At 34.2% G+C, this 25,232-nt stretch overlaps 1 protein-coding gene across 4 annotated transcripts in view; it reads left to right on the forward strand.

Moving 5' to 3' along the window:
* SMAP1 (small ArfGAP 1) overlaps window positions 1–25,232 on the forward strand; it is a 143,348-nt gene that overhangs the window by 41,808 nt on the left and 76,308 nt on the right. For 3 of the 4 annotated variants that reach the window (XM_037519943.2, XM_054698913.1, XM_037519944.2), the window contains exons 3-4: window positions 13,676–13,761; window positions 21,345–21,420. In XM_037519943.2, the coding sequence (XP_037375840.1) occupies window positions 13,676–13,761; window positions 21,345–21,420 (162 nt within the window). Of the gene's footprint in view, window positions 1–6,551; window positions 6,673–13,675; window positions 13,762–21,344; window positions 21,421–25,232 lie in introns of all 4 variants that reach the window. The other variant, XM_054698914.1, reaches the window with a different exon arrangement.

Genomic DNA, 25,232 nt, shown 5'->3' on the forward strand with positions numbered 1-25,232 from the left:
GGGAGGCCCAGTTTTATGTGTCTTGGTAAATGTCTCTGCTGTGTCACCAACATCCCAGTGAAGATACACAGAACATTCTTGTACCAATTTCTACTTATGTATGTAGTGGTGACTTTTACACTATTTTCTTTATCCTTAGGTTAAGGATACTCTTTATTATATGTGTATTTGTAGTCCTTATGATGGCTACTACAGTGCTAGGAATGCCATATATGCTTAACTGTTTTAATGGCATTCTGAGAATAGTCTTTGATATAATTTTGTGAATAATGCTTGCTATTTTAAGCAATGAATGTACAAGATAAAATGAAAAATTCAAGCATTTCCCTCCAATATGCCTTACATATTTTCAGTCTGTTCATTTATGCCTTAATCTCTGTCCTTTTCTCCCTGTGTTCCTACATACTTTTATAATTCTAAGAATACAATAGCCACAGAGAATATAACAAGGCAGTGTGTGGAAGTTTCATGGTAATACACACAGGTACTAGAAAGGCAGTACTTTCCAGTATTTTAAACCCTCCAAAACTGAAATTGATTGCCTTGGAAAATACTGAGTTTGTTGTATGGAATGGTTTATGCAGAGGCTGGAGAAACCACTTGGAAATGTATAGTGGGATTCTAGCATTGAATGGGCAATTGGGGAGTCGGTTAGATAACTCTGAAGTCTTTTTTCATTCTTGAAAGTCTTTGATTATGTCCTTATTCTTTGGTTACCATAACATCTCAAAAAAACATTTTCTTTATTTGCCTCTGAATAAAGATGATATGACATGTTGAGGAATGTAGTTCAACTTTTTCCAAAAATCAAATTCCACCTCAAAGTTACTTGCGTTCTTGGATAATGCAAAAGAATCGTAAGATTCTCAGATTTTAGTCTGAAAGGTTACAAAATGTTTTTAACAAACATTTTTGTTGTCTGTTTTGTATCATAAGGAAAAAGACACTAGCTAAATGAATATAGATTTATATTAAACTGTGTTCATAGAAGTAACTTGGTAGCTTTTAGTTTACAATAGATTTATCATAATATTGACCTGCTTCTCTTAAACTTTTGATCTTATAAAAATTTTTTTCCTAAGCTAAAATCACAGGGTTTCAATAATTTTTGTCGGTAAATATCTGTGGTGTCACCTTCAATTCCTAATCAGTTAGGTCAATTAACAGGGAGAATAAGGTAAAAAAACAAAATACTTTAAATACTTCTGGTAGCTAAAAAAGGAACTAAAATTTACAGGTTCTTTTATGTTGGTGATTATATTTTGTCTTTTTCCAGTGGTAAAATTGGAATCTAAAGGATTGTAGGAAGTCGGGGATTAACTTGGTTAAATACACATTAGTTTTTTCTGACTGTAGATGATGATAAATTTTATGATTTAAAAGCATATTAATTTTGTGAAATAAAATGACTTGCAGTTAATAGATATACAGCATTCTTGTGAGGTACCTCTGACATCTTTGAAAAGTAAAACCAGGAACTTGAAAAACTAGAATATTTATAGGCAATTGAAATTTAAATTCTGTATAAATTGTGCAGTTGTGCAGGTTTGTTTTGCTTGGTGCAGGAGCCAAGATTGTACGGCATGGGTCCTTTTTCCTCGGTATAGATAGTTATGGTGAGTAATTAAATTACCAGTTCACTGGAAAAAAATAGCTTCATGATAATACTTGTTTTTCCCCTAAGAAGTGGGGTACAGGCCCGAGTTGCTGGGGGTGAGAAGATTCATCAGAGATAGTGGGGAGCAGAACAGGCAGGTGCACCAAAATACACTGCTGTGAGGGGAGCAGCAGCAAGACAGGAGAGTTCAGCTGTGCTACATGGCTTGCTCCCTAGCCTGCTGGGGATCAAACTCTCCCCCCAAAGGCCTTAGACAGCCTCACAGCACTGCACTCAACCCCTTGCGCCACCAGAGAGGCCCCATGATACTATTTTTAAATGTTTAGATGATGGTGAGGTAATTTATTGTTTTCTACATGAGATTCTGCAGAGGAGAAAGTGAAATATATTGTTAAAATTAATTTTACCTGTTTTTATTTTTTTAAGTGAGATACTCAAAACGATATAACTGACTCACATTATCTTTTTATTGCACAGCAGTGGTATATATGTATCATTTTTTTGATGCATTCACTTGTAGCCACTGTAGGTTTCTTTTGAATACTATTTGCATAATATATCTCCTTTTGTGCTTTTATGTTTAATTTATACATATTTAAATATAAATAATACTGAACACCAGCCTCAGTTTCCCTCAGCCAGTAAAAGTAAACAGAGTTTGAAGAGAAGGAAAGTAGGTTAATTTGTCGACAAAGTGAGGTGGGCAGCAGACTCTTGTCTGAGAGACCACTGTCCTGCTCTTTGGCAGAGGGCTGGGGTATTTATACAAAGGAGTAGAAAAAAGGGGAGATGGGCATGGGTCTGCAAAGAGGAGATGGGAAGAATCAGCATGTCCTTTTGATGCAGGCATATGGAGATTTCAGGTGGGCACCAGCTTGCTTTGTTAACACCTGATGTTTAACTTCCTTATTATCTTCTTAGGGATGCCCTTCCTTTTCCTTAGAGAGCAAGAAGACAAGACAGACTTGTTAAATGCAACAGATAAGAGTACTTATCTGAGGGGGCAGGAAGAGATACTGTCCTGTTTCACTGCGTCTTGAAGAGGTTTCGTTTAGACAAAAAGTTCTTACATGTGGTGTGCTCTTTAAGTTGTAATTTCAAAACTTTTTATTACAGTGACTTTTAAAAAATTAGCTTTTACTATTCTTTTTTCTAGTTTGAGTATTCTCTTTAGTGATTCCGTCGCCTGTAAATTGGACCTCATTCTTAACTCTGATATTTTTCATTTTCCCTGGGTACTTTTCACTTTATTCCTGAGTTTTTTTTTTTTTTTTTAAAGATTTGTTTTTACTTACATACAAGAAACTTACATACTTACATACAAGAAACTGGGTGTAGGCCAGAGATAGGGGATTGGGGCATGGGAACTTGTGGTGAGAGGATTCACCAGAAAAAGAGTGGGGAGTAGAACAGGCCCACCTACTGAAATACACTGCTGAGGGGAGCAGCAACCAAGACTGGAGAGGGCCTCTGTGCCATGTGAGTTATCTCCCTGGCTGGGGAGAGAACTTATGTCCTGTGGCTGGCGATAGCTTGATAGAGCTGAAACTTTAACCCCAGGCAGGCATTATTCCTGAGTTTTAATTAAATTTCTGATTTGTTCTTTTGTAACTTCTTTTCCCTTAACTCATATTGCATGCCTTTTCATAGCTTGTATATGTTTTTCAGTTCATTGTGAATTAGTAAGTTATAGTTTTGATTTGTTTTCTGGGCATATTTGTTCTAGTGTAGTTTCATTTTAGAGATTTTTATTGTGCTTCTTAGTCTCTCCTAATAATTGTGCTTTGACCTTGATTCTTTTATGCTGGTCATTTTTATGTGATTTTAGTTTACTTTTAGAGGGAATTGATTTTAAGATACTTTACCAACTTCACAGACCTCTCGAGTTGTTTTCATGTAATGTTCAAAAGGCTGCTTATTTTCTGAGATTTTTGTGTGCTGTTACTTTCTTGCACTTTTATCTGGGCCTTCTCTTTATCTTCATTATTCCTTATTGTTCAATTTTGATTTAATTTCCAGGAGTGTCTCCTCATTTAAGGGCCCTTCCTGAAAGGGAAACTTGTTGGTTTTATTTTGAGAGTTTGTAGAGGCTATACTTTACCCCTGTTCTGAGCTTTTTGTGGACCTTTGTTTTTAATTGCTGTTGGCTTAGGTAAAAATCCTTTTCAATTCATATGCTTTCTTTAAATTGGTTTACTGTAATTTCCAGCTTGTATCTCTTAGTATTGTAATCAGTGCTCAGATACACCTGATTCTCTATTAGTTGTAGGCATAATGCTGATCTAGTGGTCATCAGTGATTTATCCCTACCCAGTGACATTTTGGTACTTGTGGGGTTAATAATGTATTATCCAAGCATGTTTGGTTTTTCTATCTAGTTGTGCACTCTTTTTAGTTGATCCTCCCCTTGCTGCCTATCTGTCTGAAACTTCTGAGAGCTTCAAAAACTTTTGCTGTTATTACAGAATTCCTATGACAAGCAATATTCAATATAAGAAAATTCCAGTTAAAAAAAGTTATTTGGGAGAGAGCTCTATGATTTAACCATATTTGATCTGTGTCCATTAGAACTTTGTTTAATCTTTGCAGGTTTTTATTGTAATTTACTTAGATACATTTTCTTTTTAAGACTTATTTATTTATTTATACAAGCACTGGGTACAGTCAGAAGTGCAGGAGGGTGAGAGAATTCACCAGAGCCAGAGTGGGGAGCAGAACAGGCAGAAGGACCGAAGTACACTGCTGAGGGGAGCAGCGGGCAGCAGGAGAGGTCTGTCACACCATGTGGATCCCTCGCCCGGCAGCCAGGGATCAAACCAGCACTACAGAGGCTGCGGGCAGCTTTGCAGCCCAGCGCTCAACCGCTGCACCACCAGGGGAGGCCCTTAGATACATTTTCATAGTGCCTTATAGAACCAGGCACATAATATACTTTCAGTAAACCATTCAGTGCATTGGTAGTATATGTTTGTTCAAGAAAACCCCTGATCAAACAACTTTTTTCTTATTTTGTGGGAGGTGTTTTCATTACAATGCCATCAGGGTGACAGAATTTTTCAACTTATAGCTTCATGTACATAATTTTTTTTTCTTTCTTTTTTTTTTTTTTTTTTTTTTTTTTGGTGGAACCCTTGCTGGTGGCAGGGGAATGAACCGGTGCTGCAGAGGTTGCGGGCAGCCTCGCACCTCAGTGCTCAACTGCTGCGCCACCAGGGGAGGCCCTCATGTACATAATATTTTAACTTGATTGAGATTCAACTTAATGTTTTCCCCTTGTAGGGTCATTAAATGTGTTCTCAAAGAACAGAGGGCATGTTACAGTGCTGAGTCTGTGTATGCCTGAATACGCAGGATGAAGTGAAGGAAGAAACGTAATGCTCTCTATAAGAAAATTTAATCTATGAAATTAAATAGCAGGTTGGCATTTTTAAACAATCCATTTGGGGAAAGTCACATTTATTTTTTAATTTTAATGTATAGGATTATGCTCTATAGTTTCCTCTTTCTCTTGGTTTGTTAGTTGTATTAAACTTTTAAAAAGGTTAGTAATAGACTGTAATTCTCTATTTCTGGAGATTGGCTTCATTGTTTCAAAGCAGTGAACAGGATATTAAGATGTTTCCTAGTGGAAGTCTTGTTAATTTAACTCTTAATTCTGTACTGCTTGATCTAGGTAGAATTGAAAGTATAACTAAAGGAATAATAAACTGCCTGAAGATAAGGGTTTGTATCCCCATATAGAGTGCTATATTTAATAAGAAATTTTTAGGTGACAATGAAAGAATGCCTGTATGCATGGATCATCTGGAAACATACTACTACTTTAATTGCATATAATTCTTTAATAGAGATGCAGTTATTTCTTTTCCCTGCTTTATAAGAAGATAATGATAAAAAGGATATCAGACATTGTTAAAGCACGGTCTGGAACTTGGTAGACCTACGCATTCTGGTTTTGGCTCAGTTAACTAAATGGTGGGTGATCTTTTCCAAATCACTCATTTAATAGTGTTTCCTCTTTTTTTTTTTTTTGTTAAAACATTATCAGTACCTAGTGATAAAAGTTCTAAACATTTTTTTTTAAATTTTCCTTTACTATTTTTATAGTGAATTTGTACATAAATTTCTGAAAACATACTAATTGTAATGGCAGACGGTCTTCCAGGCAGTGAAATGGAAGAGAAAAGTAAGGTAGTTTTCTGTGACTAACGTATTGAAGATAGTTATGTATGTTATACAAGGGGAGGGGATGCAGCCAGGGTCTGGTTTAGTTTTCATCCTTGTGAATGATAGAGAATGGGAATATGGACTCAGCTGGGTGTGACATCTGAGATTGTTTCTTTTAAGAACATAAATCTGGTGGGCTTGTTCCTGCAATGGCCTAAGCAGGAGGTAACTAGATCTTGAACTAAAGTAGTGGCACTAGGGTTAATAGGTGTAGTGTACATGAAATATTGAATTGCTAAGATTTGCAACAGAAAAGGGGCAAGTCCCGTATGACTCCTGAACTGGACCTTAAGCAACTACATGAAAATAGTGATTTATTCCTGGACTTCAAATGGTATGACTTTCATAGTGAATAGGAATGACAAAAAATGTGATGTGAAATTCTTTCAACTTTATCATAACGGTGTTTAATTTTATTGCTTAAAAATCCTTTTTGAATTTGTGGTAACTAGAAAATGTTACAATAGAAAACTAAGATCTGAGAGTATCTGGAAATTATTGAAAATATAAAATTGGTATGTCTAGGCTCCCATCATTTAAAATTTTTAATTTTTAAATGTGTGGTCTACTTAGTACATAAAAACTACAAAAACAGAAAGAGAACACTCCCCTAAAACAGAGTTTTATGAAAACAGAAGGAATGGACTCTGTATTAAGTATTTCCAAAGAGTTCCTGAGACCAAAAATGGTGGCCCTTCTTTTCCAGCAGCTGGAACCCAAAAGATCTTGAAACCAGTCCTGAAAAGCTTGCTCCTATGCAAGAAGTCCTGGTGGCTTTTGAGAGGAAGATAGAGAACTATTCTGGAAAATTTCAAGTGGTAGTAGAGGTGAGTCAATCACAAGAAGAATTTAATCAGGAACTGCAAATATCATTTTCTATATTTAATTAAGATACATTTTAAAAATATATTCAGTTAAGTCAGTTGGAAGTCTTATTCTCTATATTCTAAAAATCTGAATGAATAAAAAACAGTAGAGCAAGTAGTATTCCCTCTTGCACACAAAAACAAAGATTGAAATTTTAAGAAGCAAAAAAAAGTACATTGAAATTTCAGTGATGTACTCCTTACCAACTGTTTCTTTAAGAAAATGATGATACAGAAAGAGATGTGGTAAATCAATGCTGTGTTTATACTTTGAGTATATCTTGAGGGTAAGATCTGCTTGGACATGTTTATACTGTGAATGTATGTAGAGGGTAAGATCTGGCTGGATGAGATTTTTTAAAACATATTGATTTGATTCATAACCTCTTTGATCATCAGAAGATTTTGTTTTCCAAGGAGAGTGGAAGATAACAGTGAGGAGGAAATCTCCTTGCTTTGATTCAGATACTGTTTGGCCTAGTTAGGCTCCCTCTGCATAGTATTTTATTAAGAAACAATGTAGGGTTAATATAATGCCCCTCTATTATTTTATTGTGTGGGGAATGAGAAATAATATGATACAAAGTTCAGAGGGGACAAAAACTGTAAAGTAAAATCTTTCCCATTTCTTTTAGTCATTCAACTTCCCTCCATATGAACAACCATATTTATAAGTTTCTTGTGTATTCTTTGTGGAATATTTTACATGTATATATGAACATATTGGTAATACACATTTATAGCTATTTTTATAACCTTTCTCAATAGTCTTTTGACCTAAAAAATTCTGTCCCCCATCTTTTCCTCAGAAAATTGGGTTAGAAGAGTTTTAATTTACATATTTTACCTTTCTCTAGATGTAATGTAGATATGTAGCATCCTTCCTTTATGCACTAATATGTAAGATTCTATTGATTATTTCAATGTTTTGCATTTTTGCCATTGGGAATTTAGATCTAATTGCCAAGCTATAACATATAACATAGTCATTTGCAATAAAGTAATACGTAATTTTGGCCTTTTTTTAAATGTTATTCTGTTGCTCTTTCCCATTGATTGCACTTTGGAAGCGGTCAGTAAACGTCAAAGGACAAGTCAGACATAAAAATTTTTGAAAACCATACAGATAACTTTCTGAAATAATACATTAGTAAGAATTTTAATTTTACTATAAAATGGCTGTTGACTAGGTACTTCTGAAGGAGAAAGTTTAGGAAACATACTGGGGACAAGAGGTAGGTACTGAGAAGAGAGGGAGAATGCACAAGGGGAAGGAGAGCGGGGAGGTCCAAGGGGGCATAATAATTGATCGTAGTTGCTGAATCTAGACTTAATTGATGTATTTGGCTTCAGGTGGACTACGACAAATAGAAGCCATACCCTGAGTAATTTTATCATCTACAAAGAGCTCTGCCTTCCAAGATTTTGGAAGATTAAAATAAAGAAAAAACTTAGTTTTGCCAATAGAAGAATGAGTCATTAACTTGGAAATCCAGTTGGCCTGTAATTTTGTTGTCCTTTATTATTTTTTGATATTGACAAGGACATAAACTTGTGTACATTTTTGTTTCTGTCTGTTCCTATTACCTTTTACCTTCACATTTCAAGGCGCCATTTTTTTCAGTGAAAGTGTTTTTGTGTGTAGCTTAATTGTCCCCTCCTACCCCCACTGAAGATGCCCCATTGACATAAAACATTGTTTAAAAATATACACATATGTGTAAATACATATGTACACAGACAATACTATTAATTACATAAAAATAAAATTTCCTAATACACACATTTGCCCCTTTATTGATTCAGCCCATTTTTATTCCTACTTGTCATATTTGTATGTTGCAATTTATTACACAAATCCAATAAAAAGATACCAATTAAAAGTTTAACACCCCAGTTTTCTTCAGTCTCTATAAACTTAATTTAAAATTTTTTATAAAAACATTTTTTGTTTTTGTGCAGAAAATAGGATTGAGTAATGTTTTCTACATAGAAATTTTCAGAAATAGATATTATTCATCTATATTAGATTGTAGTGACAGTATATTAGCTACTAGTTGCTTTTCAACATTTCAGTTCAATTAATACTTTCTGAAATTGTATGTCAAGTAATGTGTGAAACTTTGGGCAGGTGTTGTTCTATGTACTGGATTAAGTGGAAAGTGAAAACACATAGATCATGAGTTGACGAAGACAAAATGCTTTTAATAGGTTTTGAGATTCTTAAATGCGAGTGTGATATTTCACGTGAAGTCTTCCTTTGCAGTTATAACAGTGGTGATTTTTGGATGAAAATTGTTCAATCAAAAACTGCAAAATTAATCTCTTTAATAACATATAATGTATAAAATGAGAACAGACCAAATGGAAACAAATAACATTAATTTTAAAATGTTCTAGCTATATGATATTTATCATAACTATGAAATACCCATTTCATTTGACTCTCAGTATATTAATATATTTTTCTTAAGGTGAGAATGAATGTTAACTTTGTATTTAAATTATTTATGTAATCATTTCTTTCTCAAGAAATGATCAGTACATTTTCTGTTCACTGGATGCTTGACTTAAATCTTATTTTGAGATGAGACATAGTTTATTTTTGAGTAAATACCTATTTTAAAATATTTTAAAAGCTAACAATAGAAACTTAAGTAACTAAGTCTTTCCTTTCCCCCACCCCCAATATTTATCTTATTTATGCATACAAGAACTGTGGCCTAGGCCAGAGGTGCAGGGGTGAGAGGCTTCACCAGAGACAGAGTGGGGAGCAAAACAGGCAGATCTACTGAGATAGACTTTTGAGGGGAGCAGTGCGCAAGACGGGAGAGGTCTGCTGTGCCATGTGGGCTTAGCTCTCTGTCTGGGGCTCAAACTCGTTGCAGTGGCTGGCGATAGCGTGATAGTACTGAGACTTTAACACCTGTGCCACCAGAGAAGCCCCAAGTCTTTCCTTTTCATACTTGATATACAAGAGGAAGAGAAAAAAATATTGACAGGGAATGACATAAGATTTTTGAATTTTTAATAGTGTATATGATAGCCTTACAAGTATCCCTCTCACTGAAGAAGTAAAACTAGATTTGGATAACTTAAGTTTTTCAGAATGATGTATTATATTTTAGATTTGGCTTGATTCCCAGGAAACCAGATGGTAGAAGTTGTTAGTTACCCATAACTTGTCACTGTAGCTAAAAATAATTAAAAATATAAAGCTTACTTTTTCTTTTAAAAGAAGTATATATTCTCTTTATTATCCCTCCTCTTTATTTTTTTAAAGATTTATTTATGCATACAAGAATTGGGGTACAGGCCAGAGGTGTGGTGGGGGAGAGGATTCACTAGAGACAGAGTGGGGAACAGGACAGGCAGACAGACTGAAATACACTGCTGAGGGGAGCAGTGGGTGAGACAGGAGAGGTCTGCTGTCCCATGTGGGTGGGCTCCCTGGCTGGCCTGGGCTTGAACTCATGCTTCAGTGACTGCTGATAGCTTGATAATGCTGAGACTTAACACCTTGTGCCACCAGGGAGGCCCCCCTCCTCTTTATTTTTGCAACCAGTTTGCTCACCTCAGCCCTGGAAAACTGAATCATAGAATTGCTAAGGATAATCAACTAAAATTCTCCTAAAAGTCAGTGAATTTTACTAAAGCCTTTTGGATGTAAACCTAGACAAAAAGGAATAATGTTTTAGTGAAAGAAACAATATTTTAATTATGGAGGCAATATTTACTACTTTTATTTTGTGATGAAATTTCTTAGGTACTTACTTTGACTAGCTGGTGGTAAGAATTGGGAATGAGAAAACTTGATCCTAATCCAGTCCTGAAACTGATTAATTTTATTACTGAATAGAAAAATCATAAAATAAACCTTTGTCCTTCAATTAAAATAAAAACTGAACCTCTAAAGCAAAAAGTCTAGTGTGTGTGTATTAAGTACTGTAAGACATAACTGCCAGTTCCATGGGATGCAGCTTGAGATATCTAAACTACTGACGGCTGATATTGCAGCTTCACTTTCCTTTTCTGTCAAACTAGTATATTTCTGCCTAAATCAGGGTTTTTCAAAATTTAAAATTTCATAGTGTATATGACAAGTATTTACTGCATATTATATTGCATATATATAAGATTAGATTACAATATTTACTAATAAATGCAGTTTTTAATAATATATATTATCTGTATGTAAATATGTAACCATTAGGCTGTTTTCTTACAACAGTTGGGAGATAGTTTGCTCATCAGTGCCAACAGAACAATTCTTGATAAGTGTTCTGTAGGGCTTTTACCTTGTAGTATCTTGACTCAGAGACAACTACCACTCGTTTTCCTATCACCTCCTAAAAATGCCAGCTTATTTTTCCCCTGCTCTAACCATCTCCAAAGTGTTTACCTTTTAATTGCCACTGATCTTTTCATTGCTTACCTTCCTCCCACCTTTCTCTATTCTGTTTTAAAACTTAGAACCTGGAATTCCTTCTCCTTACCAAATAAATAATCTCTACATCTGTGAAATCATTGAATCCTTGATTCCACATTCCCAGGTAACTTATACTCACTCACCTATTTCCGGTCACTATTTGGCAGTTGTCTCCTGTATAAATAATAGTTCTTCATTTCTCTTACCTTCTCTCTTTTAGATTTTTAGGCTCCTTTCCCCATTCTGTTTTTGATAGATAGCGTCACTAGAATAACATTAAATAATTTGGTATAATATACACAAGCCTTGTTTCTAATTATTATCTTGCTAAAATAATGATCATATTAAATAGACTGTTATTTATATAAAATATGTTCAGTTATATTCGTTGACTATAAGCTATCAATGATTGTGGGAAAGCACCTGCATGTTATGAACTAAAAGATAATTGTAAGACAGCATCAATTGTAAGATGCATTCTTTTTTTTTTTTAATTTTTATTATTTATGCATACAAACTGGGTACAGGCAGAGATGTGGGAGGGTGAAAGGATTCACCAGAGACAGACTGGGGAGTAGAACAGGCAGATTAACTGAAATACACTGCTGAGGGGAGCAGCAGGCGAGTCAGGAGAGGTCTGCTGTGCCATGTGGGTTTTTCCCTGACCGGCTGGGGATTGAACTTGTGCTGCAGAGGCTGCAGATTGCTTCATAGTGCTATGCTTAACCCCTTGTGCCAGCAGGGAGACCCAAGATGCATTCCTGTTGCAGAAATGTTAAAATATGAAAACAAATGTAACATAGGATAAAATATGAAAACAAATGTAACAAGTGAGCTTGCCATGTACATTACTGTTTTTAGTGTTAATAATTTTGTTAACTTTCTATGTACTTTTTATTTGCTTGATAGTTACTTTCCAATTTTTTTCACTTTCATAGTTTAAGTGAGCAGTGTCTAAACTACTCATTGCTTCATTGCAGATATTGTATAAACTGACAGTTTTTATTGGTGTAGTTCTTTCCAACTGTTTTATGCCTTTATATTATATAACATCATCTCTACTTCCAAATTCCCACCGTAGCACAAAAATGCAGTCATTTGAATGCTTGAGGTGGAAAACATTTTTCTGTTTTCAGGAAGTGTGAGCTATACTGAAGTTTCTCAACTCTTCCTCCTCTACCGCACACATAGAATTGCATATTAGGTCTACTCATACTGCTGACTTGATGCTAGTATGCATCATGATGTAGTAAGAGCCCTCCGACCTTGTATTCTCAGCTTATCTTGTATAGGTTTTCCCCCTCATCTGATACACTTTTTGAAGCTTGGATTTATTTCGCCTTAGCCTCTGTATTCTTTCCAGACCTAAATGACAAAACCCCGATAATTCTTTTTTTGGTTTACTATCCCTTATATTCATCCCCCCACCCCAGTAACGGTCCCAGTTACTTCATTTACTCACCACTTCTAGAGGAATGACTTGCAAATCTTGTTTACTCTGCAAAGAATACTTAGGTTGAGGTGGGGTTGAGTAGATATTCAAAATTGAGTGTACGTTAGAAATTAATGTACCATAAAACTCTTGGTTGGAAGAAAAGTCCCTGTACATGATTCTGTGCACACTTAATGATTAGAACTCAAGGTTGCCATCTGGTTGGTTTGTTAAATCTGGCTTTCTTCTTGGGAATATGGAGCATCTATTTAAGAAATCAGGGGAAAAATAGAAATTATGAAAACTGATCATTCTACCAGTTAAAACATTTTAAAGAACTCAACACTATACATGATGAAAAGTAGTAATGGTGTATTTTTTGGTAAATATTATAGTTTCTAACTTAATAGAATATCCAACAAATACTGTTTGACTATTCCTTACTCATAGATAACACTAAAACTTAATTTAACTGGTTGAATGAATATCAGAGTATTTTATGCCTCCTTACTGTATGGTTTTATGTAGAGAAAGGAAGGAGGAGGTAGTGTTGCTCCTGGACCTGTATGGAAAATTTGACCATTAGGCATTATTTTTGTTTTGGTAGGGAGTGGGTCCATAGCCCTCAGCAGAATGTCAAAGAGGTTTAATAACCACAAAGAAATCAGTCCATGTTTGTAACATTCTGGGTGAGCACTATTTCTATTTTGAAGCTCAAATGAAGAAGTGTTATTTTGACTTGTTAGCCTTGGAAGTGGCAGCATAGTTCAGGAATATTTAAGACAGTAGTAATGCCATGGACAACCTGGAATCCACTTTTAGAAGTAGTGAGCATCAATAAAAATGGTATTGTTTTCATAGGAAAAGAAGTTATAAAACTGTGGATACACATATGTTGAAAAAATGTTAAAGATTAAAACAATCTGCTTCTTGAACTTGAGTAATTAATTTCATGGTTGTGATTTAAACTACCTTTCTAGGTAGAAAGTAGTATTTGAAAGTAACAAATGTTATATTCATTTGTGTGTATGTAGGTATGTGTAGCATTACTTTTGATGCTCATGTGAGTAATGAAAATACTTGATATATTTTTTTAATTATAGTGCATGCAAGATATGGGAAATACTAAAGCAAGACTACTCTATGAAGCCAATCTTCCAGAGAACTTTCGAAGACCACAGACAGATCAGTATCCTTTAAAATTTCTTTATTATGGGTTTTAAAAGAATTAACTCATATTTACAGTTCATATATTATCTTTTAGTATTTAGGAAGATGTAAACTTTAGCATATTATTGTTCATTAAAGGTAAGAAATTGATTATCCCTGTGCTGTGCTTTATGTATAGTAAGTTTCTAATAAGAATCTAATAATAATTCACATAGTATTTTTATATAATTTATTACTAAATGTAAAATATGATTTTTCTTGATTGAGCTTTAACTTTTGATTGGAGATTATATGTTTATTACTTTATTTTTTAAAAGATTCATTTTTATTTATGCATATAAGAACTGGGTGTAGGCCAGAGGTGCAGGGGGTAAGAAGGCTCATCAGAGACAGAGTGAGGAGTAGAACAAGCGGATCTACGAAATACACTGCTGAGGGTAGCAGTGGGTGAGACAGGAGAGGGCTGCTGTGCCATGTGGGTTAACTCCCTGGCCTGGGTTCAAACTCATGCCGCAGTGACTGGCGATAACCACCGATAGTGCTGAGACTTTTAACTGCTGTGACACCAGGGAGGCCCCTATATGTTTATTATTTTTGACTATTAGAAATTTGATTTGTGAACATATTGAATACTTTTAAAAATCATTTCCAAAGGTATTTTCTTTGATAACCTCCAAGTAGTAATTATATTTATGTGGAACAATGTGTCATGTATGCATTAAAAAGCAAACTATTTAGTGTAAGAGGAAGTGCTGAAGTAACTTATAATATTTACTACTAACTTTCCATCTTTGCCATGGGTTGCACAACACTGTTTACTTTACAGATCTGCCCTAATGAATGGAGTATTTTCTCACAGTTAATTTATTACTTTGTTAAAGGTAAGATCATTTGATGCTATAGGATTTCTCAAACTCATTGACGTTTGAGAGAGTAGCTTGTTGAAGTGATACTACTATTTAAATAAGATTGTTTAATTGATCATGGGTTTGTGATTTTATCCAAAGATGGCATTTGTGGTTTTGACATTAAATGTAGTTTCTTTTTTTTTTTTTAAAGATTTATTTATTTATGCAAGAACCGGTGTACAGGCCAGATGCTCGGGAGGATGAGAGGATTCACCAGAGACAGAGCAGGGAACAGAACAGGCAGACTGACGAAATACACTGCTGAGGGGAGGAGCGGGTGAGACAGGAGAGGTCTGCCTCGCCATGTGGGATTCTCGCCTGCCAGACGGGATCAAACCCATGCTGCAGAGGCTGCGGACAGCTTCACAGTGCGGCACTCAACTGCCTGCACCACCAGGGAGGCCCCTAAATGTAGTTTCTTAAAGATCAGTTATATATTACCCTTTGTATACTTAAAGAGTGTGTGGTCAGACAGTGGAAAAAAAAAGAAATGGTGATCTTCCTTATACAGAGATGCAAGCTGTTATATATATTTTAATTTTTGTATAGAAACCTTTTAAGTTATAATCAGAAAGTTAGTACTTGGATTGGCTTTTTCTAGTTCTGTTGTTCCATTTTGCCACTTTACTGCAAATTTTGCACCCTGTTATCCGAGCCTATTTTTAATAAAGCAAGAATCCAGGGTAAGAGTAGGAGGTATATTTCAGACATAAAAAATTGTGAGCTGAAGTATGAAGACATGAGGAAACATGACATTTTAAGATTTCAATGTGACAAGATTCATGTTTTGTGGAGTAAGTTGCAGAGAAGCTGTTTTTTTCCCCCAGATTGTAAAGGATTTTTAATATCATATAGAATGGTTTGGACTTCATTACCCTGGCATGACTGATTTTGAAGCAGGAGTAGTGTTGTTAGAAACGTTAATCGCTACTACAAAGAAGATTAGTTGGAGATGATTTTGGAGCCAGAAACCCATGTAGAGTACTAGTACATCCCAGAAATGAGCAGTGATGAAGGTAAAAATTATATAGGACCTTGAGAATGGATCGGAAGGTTGGGAAGAAGTTGAGAAAGCAGGAGCAATTGGATTAGGTTAAGATTGATTTTGTTTCTGAAAAAGACACTGACATGACTCCAGAGTTTCTAGGTTGAGTGAGGGTCTATGGGTTAGATAAAGCTTATTCCCTGAGAAGGAATTCAGTACAGATGGGTGTTTAAGGTTTAGAAATGAAGACTCATAGTGAGCCATTCTTCATTACTGATCAAGTTGAGATGTCTATTGGGCATACATGGAAATACTCATTTAGTAGTATCTTCTGGATTCTAGAAGAATGCAAACAATGAAATGCATATTGGAGAATTATTGTTTATCCAGGACAGTATTCCCTCATTCTACTTTTTTTTTTTGAAGTTTTATTGAGAGCCTTAGGAATGCTGCTTTCCTTGTTACTTGAAAAATGATGACCTGGGGCAGAACCCTGGGAAATAGAGCATGGTAGAAGGAAATAGAAAAAAACAATATTTTAGGTGGTTGTTATCAACTGCTTATTAATTAGTAAATACTAATTGATTTGTCATCTTTCTGTTCCTCACCCCCAATTCTGAATTGACATAAGAGCCTTTAAATTAAAAAAATCTCCCTTTTCTGAAAGCTTGTGTTTATGTGTATTAGGAGTTGGTTTGATTTAGGTTTTTTATTTCCTGAGAATATTACAGGAAAATTACTTAAAGTTCTTGAAATTTGGAGTAGTATCTTTTATGTGTTATGCCTTGTGTATAAAAGAAGCATCCGGGTTACTTAATCCATCATCATGAGTCTGTGTTGTTTTCAAATAAGCCTTGAAGATATTCAGGGAGGGATAACATATAGTTTCTGGTATACTTCTGTGCACCATTTTTTAAATGTTGGAAGGGATACTTATTTAATTACCATCAATTTTATGATAAATTTTATAGAAGTAAAAGGTTTATGAGGTAGTTATTAATGTTAGCTAGTCCTGATATTTTTGCTGATATATTTTTATTTATTTGTTTTAAAGATTTATTTATGCATACAAGAACTGGGATTCAGGCCAGAAGTATGGGGGGTTAGAGGAGTCACCAGAAACAGATTGGGGAACAGAACAGGCAGATTGACTGAAATACACTGCTGACGAGAGGAGTGGGCGAGTCAGGAGAGGTCTGCTGGGCCATGTGGGTAGCTCCCTGGCTGGGGATGGAACTCGTGCTGCAGTGGCTGGAGACAGCTTCATAGGTTGCGTCTTTTTTTTTTTTTTTAATTTTAATATATTTTACTATTATTTCTATTATCCATATAATCTTCATACAAAATTATTTTTCATTATTACTTCAAATATTTGTTTTATGAGTCACAATATTTATTTATTTTTTTCATTTTCTCACATTTTATTTTCCCAAAACATTTGACTTCAGACAAAAAAAATAATAATTTCAAAATATTTGAAATAAAGCAAATAATTTCAGGCTAATGAAAGTTGTAATAATAATATAAAAAGTTTCTGTGTATTCTTTTCCCAGATTTCCTAATTTTTTTTTTTTGCCACTGTCTTTTTTAATTTTTTTTTTTATTATTTTTTTTCTGTTGAAATTGCCTCTACTTTTATTTATTTTTATTTTTTTAAATAATAAATTTATTTTTATATTCCCCATACAATTGCAAACGCCCCATTCTGACCCCAATCCTTCCCCTCCCGCCCCCCACCCCCCAAAAAGTGTCTCTGGTTCATAGTTTTTTGTTGATTTTGATTTTTACTTTCTTATATTCATTTTCCTGGTCCCTTATTTAAGTTTTCTAGATTCCTGCTATAGGTTGCGTCTTAACCCCTTGCGCCACCAGGGAGGCCCAGCTGATATGTATTTTTAAATGCTTGGTCCTTATCCAAAAATTTTAAGATAAAATTTTTTACTAGTGAATGGATTAGTGTCTGGGATCAGTAAGTCCTTGACTTTTGACACAGTGAAGTTATAATGTGAGAAACAACAGCTGCATTATGTTTTACTGCTCGTTCAGGGTTTGTTATGTGCCAGATAGTGAGCTTAGCATTTTATATACATTATCTTTTATAATTCTCAAAATGACTTAATGAGACAGAACATAAAGTTTTTATTTCATGGGGGAAGAGATTAGGATGTTCAAAGAGCTCTGTTAAGAAATTTCTCAAAAGCTTCGAAACTTTTCCTCCTGTATAAAGGCATTTAAATATTAATGAAGATGGTCTACATGAAATCAGTGTTTTGACATTTGAGTCTTGATAGATTTTATTTTTTTAAAAAAGATTTATTTATGCATACAAGAACTGGGGTGCAGGCCAGAGGTGTGGGGGGTGAGAGGGTTCACCAGACATAGAGTGTGGAGCAGAACAGGTGGATTGACTGAGATACACTGCTGAGGGGAGCAACAGGCGAGACAGGAGAGGTCTGCTGCACCATGTGGGTTAGCTCCTTGGCGGGGGATAGAACTCAGTGCTGCGGTGGCTGGCAGTAGCTTGATAGTGCTTGTGCCACCCCTTGCGCCATCAGTGAGGCCCCCCTTGATAGGTTTTAAAACTGAAAAGTTTATAGTTTAGGCTTTTAGCAACTTAGACTATAAGGTCTATGTGAAGATTTCAGTTTTTGAGTATTTGGCATAACTCATGTATGGCTCTTGGGTTGTAGGTTTTTGCTATTTGTAGCTCAAATATGTTTATTTTCACATTAAATGTTACTTCTAAAATATTTCTAAATTATAGTTATTTTTATATGCAGTGTTGATCTTACCCTGTTGGTTGTCAGAAACTACTTAAAGAGGGATTTGGTCTAAAAACTAAAGCTGAAAGTATGACATCTCTTGGACTGAGATCAGCCAATGACTACATCTAATGCTACATAGTATACAAAAAATTGATCTGTTACTCTATCAACTTTTAATCATGAAACACTGTGATAATGGAGTTTTTATAAGGAAGACTGGTAAGAAAATTGGTCTCCTTTCTTCATGAAGAAAGCTCAGTGCTCTTTTAAAAACTTAACATTTCTGTACTTTTATTGATTTAAATATAGTTGCCTCATCCCTAGAGGCAAATGAAACCAAATTGACTTAAACACGCATAATATGGACCTCATTGCATTCTTAACAAGATTTGTCACTTTTTAAAGGCCTTAAAATTTATAAAAGTTATGCAAAAGCTGATGTGAAAATGTAATTTCTCATGTGGGATGTGGTTAATTATAGGCTGCATGTACTAGTGCTTGACAAATGATAAAGCTTTACATTAAGCTTTTCATTATTAGGATATTTCATCTTATCTAAAAACTTTAATTACTAAAGTTCCATGAAATCTGTTATGCACCAAAGCTAATCAGCAGTTCTCCTTTGAGCTTTTCAAAGTTTTGCCCCTTGTCAATGGTATGTCTGGACCTGGAAGATTTTGTTCTAGAGAGCACGTTAATTTCCTTTTAAATGATTTCTTTAAAGAGAGGAAAAAACTCTTAAAATACAAATAAATACTTGTTAAAAGATAAAATAATAGTGATGTTAAAATTTTTCTGGACCAGTCTAGTGCCATTTGTTAGTTTTGAGGACAGGGATAAAATCAGGATGCTGTAATGGAATGTTTTGTAACTCTAGGCATGGACAATTTTATGACTTCTGTTGCTGTTTATTTACTATCCTAATCAATCACTTAAATTTATATTGTGATTCTTCTATTCCTTTCATTGATTTCCTGAAAATAATTTTGCTCTTTTTCTAATTTTTTTGGGCTATGTTATTGATCTGTATTACTATAATTAAGTTATGTCTCAAATGATACCTGAAGACTGGAAAATGAAGATAAAAATTTCCTGACTTGAATGTACATTCATTCTTTTGCTGTTTCTCGTTTGCTCATCTATTTAAACTGGGATAACTTGCAAGCCAGATTAGCCCTTAAAATATAGTCATCCATTTCCTCACTCTACTATTCGCCTTGTATTTAGAAACATTTGTATATCAAAATACATTTATTAATAGAGCTAAAAATTAGATAGCACTATATATCTTGCACTTTTCTTACCGTTTTACATCCTCTACCTCATTTAATTCTTAGAGTAATTCTGTGAGATGAGAACAAGTGTTATCTCCATATTAAGGGTAAGGAAATGGAGATAACAAAGTTATATGAAAATAAATGCTAACTTCATTTATTGAATGCTTACTGCTTGTTAGATACCATGCCAAGAACTTTGTTATTCAGAACTCTCTGTAACTTTGTGAAGTATTATATTTTTATATGATTAGGAATGGTTCAGTAAATTATCTAACTCCAAGCACAACTGCCAGTTAAATAGCAGTTGAAGACCATCTTTTTTTGAAAATAGCACTACAGTAAGATGCTTTATTTTATTTTTGTATTGTTTAAAATAATGGCTCCAAATGGATCAAATTTGGTCTCAAATTTTTTTTTAAATTTGCTTACTATTTATATACTATCTGAGAGTTTCTAGTCATAAGCTGAAACCAGACTCAAATTCAGTTATATTTTAATTCTTCTTTTTTTTTAAAGATTTATTTATGCATACATGAACTGGGGTGTAGGCCAGAGGTTAAGGGGAGATGAGAGGATTCACCAAGAACAGATTTGGGGAGCAGAACAGGCAGATCAACTGAAATACGCTACTGAGGGGAGCAGCGGGTGAGACAGGAGAGGTCTCCTGTGCCAAGTGGATTAGCTCCTGGCCAGCCGAGGATTGAACTCTGGGGATCAAACGTGTGCTGCAGTGGCTGGTGATAGCTTTAACTGCGCCACCAGGGAGGCCGTATTTGAATTCTTTTTTTAAATTTCGTTAATTATAACTTAAGATTTCACTGAGATTTGTTACCCTTGAAAAGTCACAGAAACATATTTCAGCAGATTTTAGTATTCTTTACTCGAAAGATTGTATACTTAAAATGTTTGCCTTTTTCAAATTCAGTATTAATAAAACCATCATAGTTTTCCATAATGCAGTTTCAGTATTGATGGTTAACTTATTTTCTGTGCTTTTCTATGGTAACCTTTATGAGTGTTCTCTCCAGTAGTGATTTTTGGGCCTGAACCCAGTGATCTTTGTCATAAAAATGTCATAATTGAGAATAGTGAAATCTTTTCAAACATTAATGGTAGTATACTTTAGAAATAAATATTTGGCAGTAATATACTTGCTGTTTTAAAAATATATGATTAAAAAAATGAATGTTTTCATCTGCAGTAAAATTGACATTAGTTTCAATAACTTTTTCTCTTTTTTGGAGGTAGGAAGTTGTCTCTCCAATGAAAATTGTTCAGATATTCACAGTGAAGATGCTTTCCAAGTTTGACATTATTCTTTCCATTTTAAAGCATTATCATTAGCAGAAATTTACTGATTGATGCACTAATGAACTTGTGATGACTATAGCATTCCATAGTCAGGTAGATGTCACACATTCCTGGTTTCACATCACAATTCTCTCTTGTACTGTGAAATGCCAAAGAACTTATTAAAGTTTGTGTACCCCAGTTTTAGTTGTGCAATGGCACCTATCTTATAGGTTGTTAAGAGTGGAAAAGGTTGTAGAAAAGTGTCTTCAAAGACAACTTTCAATCATTGAGTTTACTTAAGTTGAAAGTGTATATTTCCTGTCTTGCCTCATTTCACTGAACTCATGCTTTTCCTTAAGTTAATTTGTTTTCAGAGCAGTGGAATTTTTCATCAGAGATAAATATGAAAAGAAGAAATACTACGATAAAAATGCTATAGCAATTACAAATGTAAGTAAAACTTTAATCTTTATAATCAATTGATTAGATAAATAGATCTCATGCTTATAACATATAATACAGCTCAGTTTATTGTAAAAACTATACTAGTATGTTTTTAAAACTTTGAATAGTGGAATTTTTTTTGTCATCTAATGCTAATGAAATCTCAGAATGCAGAACTGTTGATTCAGAAAGGAGCATATTCTGAATGCTAATACTAATTCTAAGGGATATGTGCACTCCTGTTCTTGCAGCACTACTTATTAGCCAAGTTATGTGAACAATCTAAGTGCCCAATTACAAATGAGTAGATTAGGAAGATGTGGTGTATGTGTATATATATATATACACACACACACACAGTGGATTACTACACCGTAAAAAGAGATGAAATCTTGCCATTTGTGACAATGTGAATGGAACTGTAGGGAATTATGCTAAGCAAAATAAATCAAAGGGAGAAAGACAAATACTGGATGATTTCACTCACAGGTGGAATATAAATAAACATAACAGAGCACCAGGCAAAGCTAACTCAATGAACTCTAGAAATCTGCAGAATTGAAGCTACCAGGGTGTGGGTAGGAAGTGGGTAAAAAATGGGGAGGATCCCCAGTGTCTAGGATAAAGGATTATGGGTGCTTTGAGGCAGGTGTGGTATGGTGAGATACATCTGAAGAGGTGTGAACCTATCCCTCAAATCACACACACTGTTATAAACCAAATGTTATGGATTAAAATATATATATATATGACTTAATAGCAAAAAAATGTAAAGCATATTTTAAGAGTAATAGCTGCTCAAATGGCATTTAATTTTATGAAATTTGCAAAAAGATAAAACCACTAATTCAAAGAGGGAGGAGAGAAAATTATTTTTACTAGATTCTCAAAATGTATGAAAAAGAAAAAAGAGCCAATTTAACCTCCTCTTAGGGTTTTGGTGGGTCTGTCCAGTAATATGTTCGCTAAAACACAATAAAATAACCATTTTAATTGGTCATTATATATTTTGATACAAAATAGTTAATAACCTTACGTTAGTGATCACAGATATTTTATATCTATTTCTTTTGTCCTCCCCTTTAAAGTTTATCATGCCAGTTAATTGCAGTTTAAATCTAACTTTATTATTGCAATCATATTTTTAACCTTTGCATACTAAATTAATAAGCAAGTTATTAGTTCTTGGTTTTTTTTTTTTCAGCTCTATAAGCAATTTAGAAACAATTTCTTCTTACATAGCATACAAGCTAGATTTTTCATTTTAGTCCATGTGGAGAACCATTATAATAATATTTAATTAAATACTAACAAAGTAAGTTTTTTAATATATTGTCTTTATTATGATAAAATCTTGATAAAAATGTTTAAAGTGTCATTAATGCATATTTTGGAACAAAAATGCCCTTATGTGTAGATTTGGACTATATTTACAGTGGATGTAGGAGAAGTAATCTTTTGATAAAAATTGACAGTGTTGAGAAAAATATGTATGTTATCCATAAAATTAAGATGTAGTATTCTAGGAAATAAAGAATTTAAAACATAAGAAAGATATTTTCATATGAAATTTCCGATCATCTTAATATGTATTATAAAATACTTTTACATTAGTTTTTTAAAGTCTAAAAGTTTGTTGGTTTTTTTATCTATTTTATAGTAATGAGATACGTAGTGGAAGAAAATGTTCAGGGATCAGGTCATATTTATAACTCATATTTTCAATCAAATTTTATTCTTTTGTCATTCACATATAAAACTATCATTTTGGGAGTAAAACTTTATACCTCAACAAGTGTGAATGCTTCGTTTACGTTTCACAAAAGCTCCAGTGCCAGTACATTACATATCCCTGGTATCTACTCCTGTCCCCTTTTTCCCCCAGACTTCAGAAAGTCTAGAACTTATTTATTTATTTATTTATTTATTTATTTATTTATTTATTTATTTATTTGCTGGTTTATTTTCTTTGGTTAAATATATGCCACAGTTGAGTGAAACCACCCACTAATTGTCTTTCATTTTCTGGTTATTTCACATAGCATCATCACCTCAAGACCTGTACATACTATCACAAAAGGCAAATGTCCAAGTAGAAATGATTTTGTACTAGAATTTTTATTGGTTTGTAGCTTCAGTGTACTATACCTACTAATGTGGACGTGCTATAACAAACAGTACTTCACATCCTAGATCTGTGCTACCTTCTCATTTTGAAACTAGATATGGAATGACAGCGCTTGGCTGTTGAAGTTCACTTGAATATCTCCTGTGATTTATTTATTTAGTCATGCAGCAAACTGACATCATGGAATATAGATCATGTGCAAAGCATTGAGTTTGAAATAGTGTCTTTCTTCAAAAGTAGCTCACTCAGACACTGTCAACAGTAATATACATGTGCTATAAGTTATATTCTAAAGCAGAATCTGTAACTTATAGTAGAAGAATAAAAGTGCAATGGAAAGAAGAATTCAGGTAACATTAGTCAGTTTCCATTGGGAAAACTTTTAAGGAATTGTACTTGAAATTACTATTAATAGAAAAGTGTTCAGGTATCTTACTCGGTGTTGCATTTGGTGTGTAGTCCACAAAGCTGTCTTGTCTTATGTGTGAAAGAGGGCTATTTGGGTTACTTAAATGAGGTCTTAAAGGGCAAGTAGGGATTAAATGTGAATAGGAGTTGAGTGTGAGACTGTTTGGAATTTTCCATTTTTTTCTTTTGAGTAAGGGGTGGTTATTGTGTAATATTTTAACCATTAACAAATTACTAGAAATGTGGTGACTTAAAATAACTCAAATTTACTATATGGTTTCTATTGGTCAGGACTCTGGGCGTGACTTAAAACAACTCATATTTACAATATGGTTTCTATTGGTCAGGACTCTGGGCATGAGTTGACGATCATTAGGCTGAGATCAAAATGTTCGCCAGTGGTTGTCAGGATTCATTTCCTGGTGGCTCTGTGACAAAGGTGCTGTGTTTTTGCTAATTGTTTGGTGATTACTCTTGCTCCTAGGGGTCATAGTCAGGTCCTTGCCAAAACCCCCATCTTCTTATAACATGATAGCTTACTTCTTTAAGGCCAGTTGGAGAATTTCTCACACACTTTGTTAAGGGTCCAGCCTTTGTTAAGGGTCCATTTGATTAGGGCAGGCATACCCATGATAACCTCAAACATGATTAACTGAATATCAATTATTTTGGGATCTTAATTATGTCTACAAAATTCCTTCACCATTGTCATTTAACAGCTAATCAGGGGAGTGAATCCATCATATTCAATTCATTGTCCTGCCCATAATCATGGATAAAGCATTATCAAGTAGTGTGTATATGAGAATTTCCAACTAGAAATAGATAAACTGGAATAAGAAAAATTGAGTGATCATTTTAAAGTCACCAACTGTTAATGATTATTAGTTTTCTTGCAAGACAAAATTGAAGTTGGGGTGGAAATTTTGGTGACCAGCTTAGAATTCTCTTTTTCCTGGAGATACAGAAGGACTCTGCCCTCCCTCATTGTTTCTTAATTGAATGAGTTCATAGGGAAAATTGAAAAACTTTGAGTACTGAAATCTGTTCTGTCTGTCCTTTTCCTTCCTTAACCAAGAGTAAATCACAACTGAAAATACAGTGATAAAGTGGGTTTTATGAAGTCTAGAAGATCTTGAATAAATGAAGCTGAATTCTGACTTTTTATTTGCTCTTATTCATCAGCAAATTTTCTCTCTCCCTCTCCTTCTCACTCCCCAATGTATTTCCATCTTCACATTATTTGCCATCATAATTATCAAAACCAAAAAGAAAATCTACG

This window comes from Talpa occidentalis, unplaced genomic scaffold, assembly GCF_014898055.3.
Source record: "Talpa occidentalis isolate TD23 unplaced genomic scaffold, MPIMG_talOcc4v2.1 talOcc4.2, whole genome shotgun sequence".
Taxonomy (NCBI): domain Eukaryota; kingdom Metazoa; phylum Chordata; class Mammalia; order Eulipotyphla; family Talpidae; genus Talpa; species Talpa occidentalis.